Consider the following 15,976-nt stretch of genomic DNA (forward strand, 5'->3'; position numbering starts at 1 on the left):
AACACGAACACGTCGCTGCCCAGGGCAATGAACGACGTTCCTCCCACGCTTATTGCCCCCTGAATACTTTCATGGTATACAAAGCCAAAACCAATCTATAGCCTCACCTCCAAACCACCATAGCCAGCTCCTCCAACTTTAGCTTCTCCAATCCATTGGTGAGCCACACCATTACCGAGAAGCTAGCCAAGAATAATCACGTGCTATGGGAAGCGCACGTGCTAGCAGCGGTGCGAGGCGCGCGCCTTGAAGGCTATCTGACCGGCGCCATAGAAGCTCCGGCAGCACTCAAAGACACCAAGGTTCCCAATCCACTTCTCAATGATTGGAAGGCTATTGACCAGCAGGTCCTTAGCTTCCTTCTCGGGTCAGTTTCAAGGGACGTGCTGTCTCAAATGGCGTCCAAGAAGGCCGCTGCCAAGATATAGGGGGATCCAAGAGATCTTCTCCTCCCAGACGCGTGCACGAGCAGTGAACACGCGGCTTCAACTGTTGACCACCACAAAGGGGGTCCATGATGGTTGCTGAGTACTTCACAAAGATGAAGGCCTACGACGACGAGATGTCGGCTGCCGGAAGAGAACTTGATGATGAAGAATTGGTGGAGTATATACTGATGGGTTTGGACTATGAGTTCAATCCGTTGGTGTCAGTAGTGGTGGCCAGAACCAGTGCTATCTCCCTGGGTGAGCTGTATGCCCAGATGCTCACCTTCGAGACAAGACTAGAGTTGATGCAAGATGGTGGTCAGTCAGGATCATCCGCAAACATGGTGAACCGTGGAGGAAAAGGGAGTGCAAACCGTGGCCGAGGTGGTGGCCGCAGGCGTGCCCCTGGGTGTGGACCTCCCAGCCCTCCTGGTTGAGGGCGTGGACACAGCCCTGTTGGTTCAAACCAGCACTACAGCAACAATGCAGGAAGCTACAGCAACAGCAGCAACAACAATAAGAAGCATGTCTGCCAAGTGTGTTTCAAGAGGGGACACATGGCGGTTGACTGTCGGCATAGGTTTGATGAAAATTTTGTTCCTGATCAAAAACTTGTAGCTGCTGCAACAGGATCTTATGGAGTAGATTCCAACTGGTATGTTGACATGGGAGCTACAGACTACGTGACTGGTGATTTGGACAGACTCACAGTTCATGACAAGTACAATGGAGGAGATCAGATTCATACAGCCAGCGGAGCAGGTATGGACATTAGTCGTATTGGTCATTCCATTGTTAAAACCCCTAGTCGATATCTGCATCTTAATAATGTTCTTTATGCTCCTGAATCTTCAAAAAAATCTTGTGTACGTACATCGCCTAGTTTCTGATAATTATGCCTTCCTTGAAATTCACCCAAATTTCTTTTTAATCAAGGATCAGGACATGAAGAATACTCTACTTAGAGGGACGTGTCACAAGGGACTGTATCCACTTCCTTCTTCACCTCCATCTAAACAAGCTTTTGGAGCCACAAGCCCACGTTTGCAAGGTGGCATAGTCGTCTAGGCCATCCATCTTCATCTATTGTTGAGGAAGTCATTAGTAATAATAATCTCTCTTGTTTAGTCGAGTCTAAAGTGAGTCTATTTGTCATGCTTGTCAGAAAGCAAAGAGTCATGAGTTGTCTTATCCTAAGTCTTCCAGTGTATCAAAGTACCCTCTGGAACTTGTGTTTTCAGATGTCTGGGGTCCAGCACCAGACTCAGTTGGGAGAAAGAAATATTATGTTAACTTTATTGATGGTGATAGCAAATTCACATGGATCTATCTTCTTCATTTTAAGTCTGAAGTTTTTCAAAAATTCCATGAGTTCCAAAGCTATGAGATTGTATTTGTTCAAACTGGGGGAAGGGAATATCAAAACTCAATTCCTTTTTTAATAAAGTGGGGATAGCTCATTTAGTTTCTTGTCCTCACGCTCATCAACAAAATGGTGCAGCCGAGCGCAAGCATCGTCATATAGTTGAAGTTGGCCTAGCTTTGCTTGCTCATGCCTCTATGCCCCTAAAATATTGGGATGAAGCCTTTCTTGCAGCCACATATCTGATTAATCGGGTTCCTAGTAAAGTCATTCAGAATTTCACTCCCTTTGAACTTGTTTTTCATCAAAAACCTGATTACTCCTCTCTGCGGATTTTTCGTTGTACTTGCTATCCCAACCTACAACCATATAATTCACACAAGCTTCAATTTCGCTTGAAGCAGTGTGCTTTTCTTGGGTATAGCAGTCTACATAAGGGATTTAAGTGTCTCGAAATTTCATCCGGACATGTGTATATCTCACGTGATGTGGTTTAATGAAACAGTGTTTCCGTTCTCCCACCTTAACCCCAACACAGGAGCCCAGTTACGAGCAGAAATTTCCCTTCTCCCGTCTAGCTTGATAAATTCTAGACCAGCTAGCATTGGGGTGGATCAAACTTTGAATTCTAGTACGACTAATAGTCCTATCTCTGGTGAAGCTATTGTTGAAAATCAGGAATAGGTACTACCAGCTGGAGGTGCACGTAGCAATCCAACTGCTCATGCTGAACACGGAGAGGTTTCTGGTGCTGAAATCCAGGGCGAACCCTCCCCGGTATTGCATGCTGCAGGTGGCAGCGGATCCCCTCCAGCGTCTGTGTGGCGTACGGCTCCCGTACACACGCGTGGCGAACCGGGCAGCGATGCATGCTGCCCCATTCCACGAGCTCAAGCGCGGGATCCAGGGGGTGCTTCTACAACATCGCCTACGGGATCTGTTGCGCTGCCTTACTCTATTGCAGAAGATGTGGCGTCTGGGGCTGATGCTCTAGATGTGGCGCCAACAAAACCTGTGCATCAAGCTCCTCCTGCTGCAGACAAATTAAAGACACGTTTGCAAAGTGGGATCAGAAAACCCAAGGTATATACTGATGGCACTATTAAATATGGTTTCTTTACATCTACAGGAGAACCACAAAGTTTAGATGAAGCCTTGAATAGTAAAAATTGGAAAGATGCAATGGATGTTGAATACATGGCGTTGATGAAAAATAAAACTTGGCACCTAGTACCACCTCAAAAAGGAACAAATATTATTGATTGCAAATGGGTCTACAAAATCAAGAGAAAAGCAGATGGAAGTTTGGATAGACATAAGGCTCGCCTAGTTGCAAAAGGTTTTAAGCAATGTTACGGCATAGATTATGAAGACACGTTTAGTCCAGTTATAAAGGCTGCTACTATTAGGACTGTTCTATCTATTGTTGTCTCTCAATGGTGGTGTTTACGTCAGCTAGATGTACACAATGCCTTTCTTCATGGTTTTCTAGAAGAAAATGTCTACACGAGACAACCTCCTGGTTACGAGGACTCATTCCTTCCAAATTATGTGTGCAAGCTTGACAAAGCTTTATATGGTCTCAAATAGGCGCCAAGAGCATGGTATTCAAGGCTAAGTACAAAATTATGTGATCTTGGTTTTAAGTCATCCAAAGCAGATACTTCATTATTCTTTTATACAAAGGAGATGTTATATTTTTCTATTTATCTATGTGGATGACATAATTGTGGCGAGTTTATCATCCAAGGTTGTTTCAGCATTGCTTAGGGACTTAAATCAAGACTTTGCACTTAAAGATTTGGGTGATCGACATTATTTATTAGGAATTGAAGTTGCAAAGGTATGTGATGGTATACTCTTAACTCAGGAGAAGTATGCTTCAGATTTGTTAAAAAGAGTTGGTATGGCATATTGTAAACCTGTTAATACTCCCATGTCAACTAGTGAGAAATTGACCATAGAAGAAGGTTCTTTACTTGGTTCTAGTGATGCTACAATATAGAAGTATTGTTGGAGCTTTACAGTATTTGATTCTGACCAGACCAGATATTGCATTCTCAGTTAATAAAGTTTGTCAGTTCTTGCATGCACCTACCACTGTTCATTGGGCAACAGTAAAAAGAATCTTGAGATATGTCAAGTATTCTGTGCGGCTTGGTCTTAGGATTACTAAGTCAGCCTCTACACTGGTTAGTGGTTTTTCAGATGCAAACTGGGCAGGCTGTGTTGATGATAGAAAATCTATAGGAGGATTTGCTATATTTTTGGGACAAATTTAGTCTCCTGGAGTGCTAGGAAGCAACCAACAGTGTCAAGATCTAGCACAGAGTCATAATATAAAGCTATTGCTAATGCAACAACTGAGATTATGTGGATATAAGTATTATTGCGGGAATTGGGAGTCCCAAGTCCAAGAGCTGCTAAGTTGTGGTGTGACAATATAGGAGCAAAGTATTTATCTGCAAACCCTGTGTTTCATGCAAGAACAAAACACATAGAGGTTGATTATCACTTTGTCAGAGAACGAGTTCTTGAGAAATTATTGGAAATTGATTATGTTCTCTCGGGAGATCGGTTTACTAAACCCCTTTCTGTTCGACAGATAGAAAACTTCAAGAGCAATCTAAACTTAGACAGGTTAGATTGAGGGAAGGTGTTAGAGATAGAGTTGTAAATGTATTTGGAGAATATGTGTTCCTGAGAGATACGGCTTGTAGTTTGTTAGTTTGTACTTGCCGTATACTCCAAGGTCTGTAACAATCTATTATATTCCATACGTCAAGATCTTTGACGCCCATATAACACGAACCCGTCGCTGACCACGGCAATAAGCGACGTTCCTCCCACACTTATTGTCCTCCGAATACTTTCACTCCATTGTTGGTCGATCCTATGGCTAGCTAGGTCCCAACAAGTTGCCTTTTGATGAGTCCGGCTACAAGTTCAGGTTCGGGACCTCTAGATAGCTCCTTCCTCGCTCCGTGCGTGCATGCATGGGCTGTCGAGAAGAGCTGTGCGCGGAAGCGACATCTGAGCTGCTAGGGGGGACATCTGCGTCCGTGGTGTAAACGCTAAAGCTCGGGAGGACCTGCAGTACTGGTCGGCTCGGGAGGGCAGTATGCGTTGCTTTCGTCGTCGTAGCGTAGGGGCTACCTAGGGGCGATCGATCTAGGTGCGACGAAGAGACACCGATCGTGAGAGGGTGAAAGCTGATGTTTCGGGTCCCCGGCCGGAGATCTCTCAGGTCGTGTCACAATCAGTGTAGTGCGCAGACCGGAGAGATACTGACTGCTCCGTCTGAAAACGTGAGTTTTCTTCAGTCAGGAGGGTAGGGATGTACTTGGGTCCATTTTGGATTCTCGACCTCGCATTATTTTCAGCCCACAAAGACGGGATTCGGGGGGCGACATGCTGTATGATTTTGGGCCCCCTACTTTCGTTGTGCGATGGGCCCAAGAAGTAATATCGCATCCGTGCGGCCCATGCATCATGCAGCAGCAGGACCGGCCCACAAAGAAAGTTAGAGCTGCTGCAACTGTAACCGGTCCAGGTCCACAAAGTTAGGAACACTGTACAGCGGGGTGGCACTGCAGGTCTGCAGGCTGGCGAGATCGATGAGCAGCGGTTGGCCGCCTGACGCCCTGAACCCCTGACCCTGACCTGATCGATATCGTCCGCGGCTGTCACGTGCTGGAGATCCAAGGCCTTGTTTAGTTGGCCAAATTGGGAGGTACCAAATTACTGTGCTGGTACTGTAGCACACTGTAGCGTTTCGTTTGTATTTGTGAATTATTGTCCAAACATTGACTAATTAGGCTCAAAAGATTCGTCTCGCAAAGTACAACAAAACTGTGCAATTAGTTTTTAATTTCATCTACATTTAGTACTCCATGCATGTACCGCAAGTTTGATGTGATGGGGAATCTTCTTTTTGCATAGTGCCAAAGTTGGAAGTTGGGGGTAAACTAAACATGGCCCAAGTTGCAACACCGTAGTCCCTATAGTCCAGTTTGCTGGGTTCGTTCAGTCAGTCACTCACGCACTCACACTACGGTATGGTTTGGTTTCCCTGCTTATTTTTAGCACCCGTCACATCGAATATTTAGATACTAATTAGAAGTATTAAATGTAGACTATTTACAAAACTCATTACATAAGTGGAGGCTAAACGACGAGACGAATCTATTAAGCCTAATTAGTTCATGATTTGACAATGTGTTGCTACAGTAAATATTTGCTAATGATGGATTAATTAGGCTTAATTAGGCTTAATAGATTCATCTCGCCGTTTAGCCTCCACTTATATAATGGGTTTTGTAAATAGTCTACGTTTAATACTCCTAATTAGTATCTAAACATTCGATGTGATACGTGCTAAAAATAAGCAAAATAACCAAACGGGACCTATAACACAGGCGGTAGCATCATTGAAAAGGCGCGAAATCTTGGTGGCCACCCAGTACAGTACACGGCCGGGTCTGGTCGTGCAGCTTCCAGTTCCACCACGCGAAGATCGAGTCCAATCTTCCTGATCCGGCGACCGGCCTGCTCTCTTTATATAGGGTGCTTCGGCAGGACTTCACGAACGGCATTGGCTCATATATAGGGTGCTTCGACAGGACTTCACGAACGGCATTGGCACGAGCTTCTCGAGAAGCTCTACCAAACGCGCAAAGTCAAAACCGGCTTCGCATGCGAAGTCTATTTGAAGCCGCATACCAATTTGTACCGTCCTCCGCCCCATCCACACGAGCACTAATACCAAATTACCTGTGAAATCCACCGAAATCACACCCCAAAATGCCACCCCAACTCACTACCCTGCCACCTACTTCGCCCGTAGAGCAGAGCTGCGGCCAATCGCGTCACGCGGGGCGCGACGGTGGAGTGCCAAGATGAGCTCAGCAATGGCATCGCGCGGAGGCGGCGGGGCCGCTGCCACCAACCAGCTACTCCCGTGCACTGATTTCCACCGCAGACGAGCTCCCCATCTTTCAAACGACCGATTCCATCACGTCCCTATCTCATCCACTAGCTCCTGCGCCACTGAGCTGAGCTCTAGGAGCTCGACCATGGCTGGTCAGGAACAAAGAGCGGAACACTCTCTTCTTATCCACTCCTCACACTCTCTCAGTCATGTCTCTCTTGGGCCTAAAAGGCCGTAATTCTCATGTGAAGCCCACTAAATAATATGGACCAGCGTGCTCCGTGGTCCAATAACTCAGCTAGATAAATTATTTGTTAATCTAGAGTTCCTATTCTTATTTTTCATTTAACAGGGCAAACATAAAACTCGTATATGTACAAGTAAGGGTTATATTGGACATTTGAACTCTTCCCTCTATTTATAAAAGATAGAAGAAACCGTTCTGCCAAATATTTTTTTAAAATAACCTCAGCTCTACCAGAGAAGTTGCTCAACTTAAGGAGCCACAGCCGGAACTATTTTAGCTACAACCACAACCTTACCAAGAAGTTGCTCAACTTAAGGAGCCGCAGTCGGAACTATTTTAGCTGCAACCACAACCCTACCAAACAAGCGCATACTAACCTTTTCGTAGAGCTTACGTCCAACGCGTACTTTCTAGCTAGTTCCTTACACCAACGCTGCCCGTAGCGTCCCGTGGTCCATTGGGCCGTGCTGGCTCGATCTGATCTTGCAAGCTGCCGGCTGGCTGGTACCTCCTCGTTCTGTGGGGAGGAAGAAATGGCACATCATCAGCACGGGATGGGCACGGCAACTCGACTCCGTTCTTGCCGAGACAAAATGTCAGACGGAGTAACGTATGGGACTCTCACAGCAATTAGGTACCTCTCCTAATAAACATAAACCCAGGGTACAGTCTTCAGTAACCAGCAGCACAGTAGCAAAAAAACATCGTCTCCAAAAGCGCACGTGTTGACCAACCAGAGTAGACAAAACCTTTGTACTGCTAGGACTTTATAGTACTTATGGATCGATACTACCGGCTGTACAAAATCTGCAGGATTCATTCATTTCATTCAGTACTCCGTTCCTCGGACAGATTCCTGCCGAACCTACCGAACATTTCCTGCTGTTCATGACGCGCCGCCGCCCCGGATCCCCCTGGGCCTGCTAGCCAGGTGGCCCAATTGAATGCCGAGGCCGAGGAGGCAGCTCACCGGCTCGCGAACGCGGCAAGCGTCGCCGCAGCCTTCTGCTGCTCTCGCGCGTTCGGCTTCGAGGTTTCCAATTGCGGAGAAATCGAGGGAACCGGGGGCCTCACATGCGCCCCGTGTCCCGTGTCCCGTGTCCTCCGCTCATCTGACGTGGCAGCTCCCTGACCTCGGCGTCGAGACAGCGGTCGCAGGGAAACTTGGAGCTACGTGAAACTGGAAGCGGAACGTGGTGCGTGCACTGTGGAGATCTCGATCAATGAGTGAGTGACGACCGCACCCCGGAACATGATTTGCAGGTTTTTAAAATCGAAAACAAATCATATTACAAAAACATATGTACACGCACACTCTATCGTTATATGAAGTTACAATAACAACCTTGGTGTTTGCAAGCATTGCACGCACATCACAATTAAGTTCCTTAAATAAATTTAGAAAACTATAAAACTATTGCGCCGAGTCTACGACTCGAATCTGGTTGGACAAGTTCCACACAAGGTATCTATTGACTATGGGACTAAGCTCAGTTTGCTTAGACTTACTTTTTTGACATGCTCATTAGGGATGATTATAAGATTGGAGTAGAGTTTATCAACAATTTTGAATTGTGTACATGTGGGATTTGTGGTGCTTCAAATTTGAATAACATCACAGATTGTGTCATACGTGCACGTTGAGGCTCGCATATTTGAATATCTAAAAAGTATATTTTTAGGGTAACAGAAATTAAGTATTAAAAATCATGCATCGATGCTGTATGAGATATGAAAGATGTTTGGCATCTTCTATATAGTGATTACGTGTACACTGATTGAAAATCGCAAGTTCTTGCACTTGCCTTTCCTATTGCTTACCGCAACTCGCCCGTACAACTTTCAAATAAAGAGTCAAAATTTGCAACTTTATGTTATAAAATGCAAGCGGGCTTAAAATTTAAACATTTCAAAAAGAAAGGAGGGAAAATGTACGCCAACTTTTGACTAGCATCATATTACTTCTTCAAATCAACCGTACACAATGGACCATGGCCAAAATAGTGTGAAGCATTAGATTACCTAAATCCATATGCACAATGTTATAGCTGTTTTTTTGGTTAAAGTAAAGACAATACTACATGATTCCAAAGTAGACAGAAGCACCTAACCACTTTATTGCAGTGGACAAAAGGAGGGCTAAAAGAAGCGGTAATTAATTTGAAGCTTTAGCTTGATCAATGGCCACATTTTACTCGAGTGCCAAACTCATAAGTCGTAAGAATTATAAACTCTCGCTAACAAGATCAATTTAACAGGAAATTAAAGACAATTGAAAGTCATACCGTTTCCCACAAACGGCAGCCATGAACTTTGCAACATTGATCACAAGGCACGTTCCCTTGATGAAATACGTGGTCTCGGGGGCAGAAAATCATTGGTCACAAGGGCAAAGGCAAACAAGAAGTCCCATTGCAAAGTCCGCCCCCGTTCCGTTGAGAAAGAGGCAAACCCCGTTGCCCGTCTTCGGCTCCTCCAAAGTCCCCACAACACCCCCAAACCCCCTTGTGGGCCCCACGACCCCACCCTCCATACATACAGGCGGACACGGGCACCGCTCCGCCACCAGCACACCACTCGAACCCCTTCTTCTCCCCCCCTCCCCCGCCTCGTTTCCATCGCCGCCACCCTCTCCTCCTCCCTCCCCACCTCGCCGCCACCAACACCGCCGCCGCCATGCAGAGCCTCCTCCTCCCCACCGCCGCGGCGGCCCCGGTGGCAGCTCCGCGCGGCCGGCGGCAGCCCCCCGGGCGCGTCTCCGTACGCGCCTCCGCGACGGCGGCGGCGGCGGCCCCGCGGCGGGAGACGGATCCCAAGAAGCGGGTGGTGATCACGGGGATGGGGCTGGTCTCCGTGTTCGGGAACGACGTCGACGCCTACTACGACCGCCTGCTCGCAGGGGAGAGCGGCATCGGCCCCATCGATCGCTTCGACGCCTCCAAGTTCCCCACCCGCTTCGCCGGCCAGATCCGGGGGTTCTCCTCCGAGGGGTACATCGACGGCAAGAACGACCGCCGCCTCGACGACTGCCTCCGGTACTGCATCGTCAGCGGCAAGAAGGCGCTCGAGTCCGCCGGGATCGCCCACGGCTCCAAGCCCATGGAAAAGGTAGCTCGCACTGGAAGCACATCTCGGGTTGTTGTTTAAAATGCAGCACCTTTTCTGGCAGGTAAAGCTGTCAATTGGCAAGTAAAGCTGGGAGCTTTCGGTCAGATACAGTTTCTCGGGGTCTTGCGCTTTGGATAGATCAGGGGACGTTGGTTGGTTGATTGCGTGATGGTGACTACATTTTCGTTCTTTTTAGATTGAGATGTGGTCTCTGAGGATAGTGAGAATCATTACCTTAACGGGATACAGAGACGTGTGAACAGTGTGGTAGGATATGCCATCTTACTATCTTAGCTTGGTGTGCTTGTCTGGATTCTAAAGATTAATGATCTCAATGATACTGGTAGACCTCGAGTGGCAAGAAAGTAAAAGTGGCATCCTTGATTATCGATTGTAGTTGCATGTGGATGGGTTCTTCTAGTTGTGCTCTTTGATGCAGAACAGAGGATGAAGATTTTCTTAGGCATTGAAGCAGGTGAATATTAGTATTGGTTTGGGTAGTGTTAGTTGCTATAATAAGACTGTCTTGCTTTGTATGGAGTGAAGGAAAATAATTTTGTTTCGGTTGTTAAGGGTAAGTTGAATTCAGTTTTGCTTGCGACATGGGAACTCCTGAACTAGGAGCATTGCTTAATCTAGAAAACGTGACAACCTTCAAATTTTAGCAGAGCTACTCATACCAGGATTTGTTCAACAGTAAAAATGTATGGTATATTGTATATTTTTGGGGTAGTATGGTGCGCGCCATGCTATTGTTTGTCTGTACAGGCTAAATCATACATCAATTTACATTGCAACTGTTGTGGATTAGAGGATAAAAGTTCTTCGGTTAAATTGGCATTACATCTGCGTTATTTGTGGTGTGTGTCTGATTAACAACTTAGTGGGGATTGAATTGTATAGGTAACAAAGGTGTGCTTTGATATCAGTCAAAACCAACTGTGATGTATTGGAAAGTTAGGCTTGTGAGAGTAACATGCTTTGGGTTGGTTCTAACTGGACTGGTTTGAATTGCACCAAAGGAGCACTTTAATTAAAAAGATATGATTTGGCATAACTGTGGTTAGGCTGTAGTAACACGTGAGCATTGCAAAAAACCTGTTGTTTCATTTGATGATTCCGTTGTATTATTGTGACTTTTGTAGCGAATAAATAAAATTGCCTTTTAGCACATCAAATTTCTTTCGTTTGGACAGTGTTGATAGTTATTTCATTAGCTAATTTTAGTATTCTTACTAATCCTAAAAGATTTGCTTTTGCCGTTGACACTATTGTTGGCGAAAAGGATATTTGGTTCTAATTGGTAAAGCATTTTCTCTGGCAGATTGACAAGGCCCGGGCTGGCGTGCTTGTGGGCACTGGTATGGGTGGCCTCACAGTGTTTTCTGATGGTGTTCAGAATCTTATTGAGAAGGGATACAGAAAAATAACTCCTTTCTTCATCCCGTATGCTATAACAAATATGGGATCCGCCCTGCTTGGAATGGACATTGGCTTCATGGGTCCAAACTACTCCATCTCCACTGCCTGTGCTACCTCGAACTACTGTTTCTATGCTGCAGCAAACCATATTCGCAGAGGCGAAGCTGATATAATGATTGCTGGTGGCACCGAAGCTGCAATTATTCCAATTGGTGTTGGTGGCTTTGTGGCATGTAGAGCACTGTCACAGAGGAATGATGACCCTAAAACAGCATCCAGGCCTTGGGACAAGGAACGTGATGGTTTTGTCATGGGTGAAGGAGCTGGAGTGCTGGTATGATCTATTAACATTATCTGATCTTTTTGTGCTGCCTATAAACTGTGAAATAATTTATTCTTTCTCAACTCCGTTAGAATGTCTTTTAGCCAATTCATATGCTCAGGAATAATCTCTAGTACTGTAATCCTTCTTTTGTGATAAATATTTTCTGGCATTCGATTTATCACATTTTAACTTTGTCAGACATCTTGTGCCACGCCCAGAATATGACAGTTATATTCTAATTCCTTTTTCTGTCAACTTGAAAAAGGTCATGGAGAGCCTAGAGCATGCAATGAAACGTGATGCACCGATAATTGCAGAGTATTTAGGAGGTGCTGTGAATTGTGATGCTTACCATATGACTGACCCAAGATCCGATGGCCTTGGTGTTTCGTCATGCATTAAGCAAAGTCTCGAAGATGCTGGTGTGGCACCAGAGGAGGTAATACAACTTTTTAGCCCTTAAGATACACTCCTAATCGTATTTGTTCTGATTCTGCACAAGCTTTTCTATATTTCTAGTGTTTTTGATCCTTAAATAACTGTCCATAGTTGATTTTACTATTTTTGTATTAGGATTGCCATCTTTTTAACCCAATTATAGTTTTTACTTATTGAGCTGGTGCATAATTGTACGCTATAAATGTTAATTTCCGATATAATTCGTATTTTACAATTTTAAGGTTGATAAGGTACAAAATTAATTCTTCTTTTGGTGTCAGAATTATAATCTTTTAACAATAAACTTAGATTGTGCTTTAAAATTTGATGTACAATATTTCTGTCTTGTAAGTGCTGGTTTTGAGTTGACTAGTGAACTGCTCTAAAGAAATCCTAATTAAATGGATTATTTACATCTATTTGCAGGTCAACTATATCAATGCTCATGCCACATCCACCCTTGCTGGTGATCTGGCGGAGGTGAATGCCATCAAGCAAGTCTTTAAGGACCCATCTGGGATCAAAATAAATGCAACCAAGGTATTTCATCCTCCTATCTATTTTAGCTCAGATTGATTCATCGCCCCATCCTGATTTGTTGTTCCATTTTCAGTCCATGATAGGACACTGCCTTGGTGCAGCAGGTGGTTTGGAAGCCATTGCTACCATTAAAGCGATGACTACTGGATGGGTGCATCCAAGCATAAACCAATTCGTAAGTGTTGGTTTACCACGCCTAGTGAATTTAGCTAGCAAACAAGTAGAATCTGCCAGGTAAATAGTCACTAGAAAAACTGATCACATTCTCTGTTGATTGCAGAACCCGGAGGAAGTGGTTGAATTTGATACTGTACCTAATGTAAAAAAGCAGCATGAAGTGAACGTTGGTGAGCATCAATTTCCACTCACATTAACCTCCCAACCAACCTATTTCTCTCTCCTCTCCTTATATTTGTTGGTATATTGCTATGCAGGTATTTCAAATTCCTTTGGATTTGGAGGTCACAATTCAGTGGTAGTATTTGCACCATTTAAGCCATAAGGTGTTACTTGCTTCACCAATCTTGGTCAGAACAGTGAAGGTCATTCTAGGAATTTCCGCGTTAAATTTTCATGCGTTTTCTTTCGGGGGCAGATTTGTTAGCCAGCAACGTTACAAATGAACAGAGTACTGAGATACATTGCATTTTAGACAACTCGTTGTTCATTTAGATTGAGAGCGGCTGTATAACGTTGTTTGAATCATTTGTAATTGGTTGTACTCTTTTTTCATGTAATGGTAGAGGTGTCCTGTAGAAGCTCATTTGGACCACCTAATTCAATACCATACAGATGTATTGGAGGGCCAGAGTTGTGTTTGTACTACAGGATCTGTACTGCGTTACCATAATTTGTCCCACCAAATCAGCATCCAAAAGCTCTTGATGCATGTGATTCCTGCATTTTTCAATTGCTCTTTCATACAGTTCAACGCCAGGGTTATTGCCTAACAGTATTTTACACAGGCGGTCTAGGTTGTCTGCTAGCGAACCGCCTGTGTAAAATCAGGGAGGTAATGCCCGCATGTGAAATTCCTATGAAACTGGCGGCCCCAATCCACAACATTATGATGTGGTCATATTGCACTCCTAATCAAGTAATCAACAACTAAAGCAACTTGTAGGTGATTGAACTTACCCTATGGCTACGACGTGTAATCTGTTACATAGGTGGTTCTTAACTGATGGTATAACCATCAAAAGATGGTAATTAACTGTAATGTATCTATTTCTTTCAGACGTAGAAGCCAGAGATGGTAGGAATGTCAAAATTGAGGTCAGCAAACGAATTTTGTGCTACGAAAAAACGCCATGGAACATGCCTTGAAATAAATAGCTTCAGAACATTGGGTATGTCGTGTCTGACTTAAGCTATTTTCGACTAAAAGCACTTAGGAGGGTCAAGACTCAAGAGGATGTGCCTTTTGTTGCTGAGAGTCTGGTTGAGAAGGTATTCATGCTGGCTTCGGCTTCGGGGACCATGCTAGTCCCCAGCGCGCTAGGAGCAAACCCAGCCAACGATTTCCAATCGGAGCTGCTGCTTTCCCTTTTAGCTAGCGGCGGGGTTTCCTTTTTGAGGTGGACTGGTGGCTTCCGCATGCATGCACCCGCATTCTCTCTTCCGCGCGCGATAGTTGTTGTGTAGTCCATTCTCTTTCTTTTTTTTTTACGTTTTTCATTAAGAAGAAGAGAGTTACGACGATGTAATTTCAGGAGAGACCTCTAAACGCAGAGATACAAGAACCACCACCTGCGATCTGAAATAGAAATCAATAACAGAAAAAGGAAGCCACACAACCACCACCACACTAAACACGACTTAAACCTACAGGAGAAAAGAACATCGTAAACACACGCACATCACCGATTGTCTAACAATCCGGAGCTAGTGGAGGTAGAGCGAGAATGTCATGCAAGACGATGCCTCCAAGGGGGAAGCGATGCCAACGCCGCCATCGTCCGTCTGTCCACAGAGGAGCATATCAAGTCTTCACCTAGCAAAACCAAATGGATTTGGTGGCTGCAACAATGCCCTCAGCGAGGTGAGCTAAGTTAAGGAACACAATCGTTGTCGGCACCGGCGAATGTCAGGCAAAGCTTTCGCTAAGGTCCCCAAAACTAACTCCACGCAGCAGACCGCAATGCCTGGATGAGAGCCAAATCGATGGGTTGACAGCGAGCAATCCACGACGATGACGATGGGGAACATCCCCAGGCCAGCGATCGCCATCATGACGACCCAAAGACAACCAGGGACGACCGCGACGACCAAAAGACGACAGGGGGGATAGGAGTGGAGCCAAAGCCCTCCCTCCTCCCAGCAGCACTCAATGACGATGATTGGGGATGACCTGTAGTAGCGGCAGCCGCTGTAGGGTGGCGGCAACCCGAAGTACTATGGGGAGGATGAAGACCCATCCTCCCATCCCTTTGCCAGCGAAGAAGACGGCTGGAGTAGGCATGGCTCTACGAGTGACAACCATTGGTAGAAGAGCGAGCAACCCAAGAGCGAGCGACCCACAATGGTAGGACGGGAGGCACCGGCGGCAAGCGGGTCACCCCGGGCCGTCCTTAAAGAGTGACCGGAGCACGACCGGGGTAAGGTAGGGTGAAGGGGGCCGTCCATTTTTTTTCTGCATGCCAGCTTTCTCTTTTGGCATGCCCATCATTCCGGACTGTTGGATAGAGGGAGTAAAAGATGGGTGGAGAATTTACAGTAAAAGCTAGTTTCAATATCATTTTTATGCATGAAAAATATGTTTACTTATATGTAAAGAATACTCAGAAAAGCATTCAATTTAATAAAAAAATGTACAAGTTGTCATATATAACATTACCCCTTTCTTTCCAGGTTAGTGAATTGTTAGGTACCTAATGTGTTCCTTCCATGCGATTTGCCTTCTCCCATTTGCTCAAATACCTGCTTTCCCTACATCTCTTTATCTCGCTTATAAGCAACATTATCGCTGATGCAATAAATTTGCAACTTGAATGATGCAGTAGTGCCGAGTATTACTACACGGGCAGCTGATGGAACAATGCCACCCTTCCTGAGAAATCTTCATCTAATACACGTCGTAGACACAAGTGATCTAGCACAGATATCTCAGGTCCAGGTTAGTAAAATGTGTGTGTACATATTCCCTTTCCTCAAGGAAATGATTTCGCCACATGTT

At 45.2% G+C, this 15,976-nt stretch overlaps 1 protein-coding gene and 1 non-coding gene across 2 annotated transcripts; both read left to right on the forward strand.

The window, feature by feature from the left end:
* The first annotated feature begins 580 nt into the window (after positions 1-580).
* On the forward strand, positions 581-719 carry LOC117854361 (small nucleolar RNA Z247). The gene has a single exon (XR_004640287.1). It is a non-coding gene; the product is annotated as a small nucleolar RNA Z247 (small nucleolar RNA).
* An 8,838-nt stretch (positions 720-9,557) lies between these two features.
* On the forward strand, positions 9,558-13,711 carry LOC117853132 (3-oxoacyl-[acyl-carrier-protein] synthase I, chloroplastic). Its single transcript, XM_034735504.2, has 7 exons — positions 9,558-10,076; positions 11,401-11,832; positions 12,089-12,262; positions 12,688-12,801; positions 12,875-12,976; positions 13,082-13,148; positions 13,236-13,711. Exons 1-7 carry the CDS (start codon positions 9,645-9,647, stop codon positions 13,301-13,303), a joined length of 1,389 nt encoding a protein of 462 aa, XP_034591395.1. The 5' UTR covers positions 9,558-9,644; the 3' UTR covers positions 13,304-13,711.
* Positions 13,712-15,976: the final 2,265 nt, after the last annotated feature.

This window comes from Setaria viridis, chromosome 4 (assembly GCF_005286985.2).
Source record: "Setaria viridis chromosome 4, Setaria_viridis_v4.0, whole genome shotgun sequence".
In the NCBI taxonomy this organism is placed as follows: Eukaryota; Viridiplantae; Streptophyta; class Magnoliopsida; order Poales; family Poaceae; genus Setaria; species Setaria viridis.

What these genes read in the sequence shown, in the direction of transcription:
- LOC117853132 (XM_034735504.2), top strand. Translation starts at nt 9,645, where the DNA reads ATGCAGAGCCTCCTCCTCCCCACCGCCGCGGCGGCCCCGGTGGCAGCT. An exon ending in GCTCCAAGCCCATGGAAAAG is followed by an intron (nt 10,077 to 11,400) that starts GTAGCTCGCACT and finishes TTTCTCTGGCAG; the next exon opens with ATTGACAAGGCCCGGGCTGG. An exon ending in TCAAAATAAATGCAACCAAG is followed by an intron (nt 12,802 to 12,874) that starts GTATTTCATCCT and finishes TTCCATTTTCAG; the next exon opens with TCCATGATAGGACACTGCCT.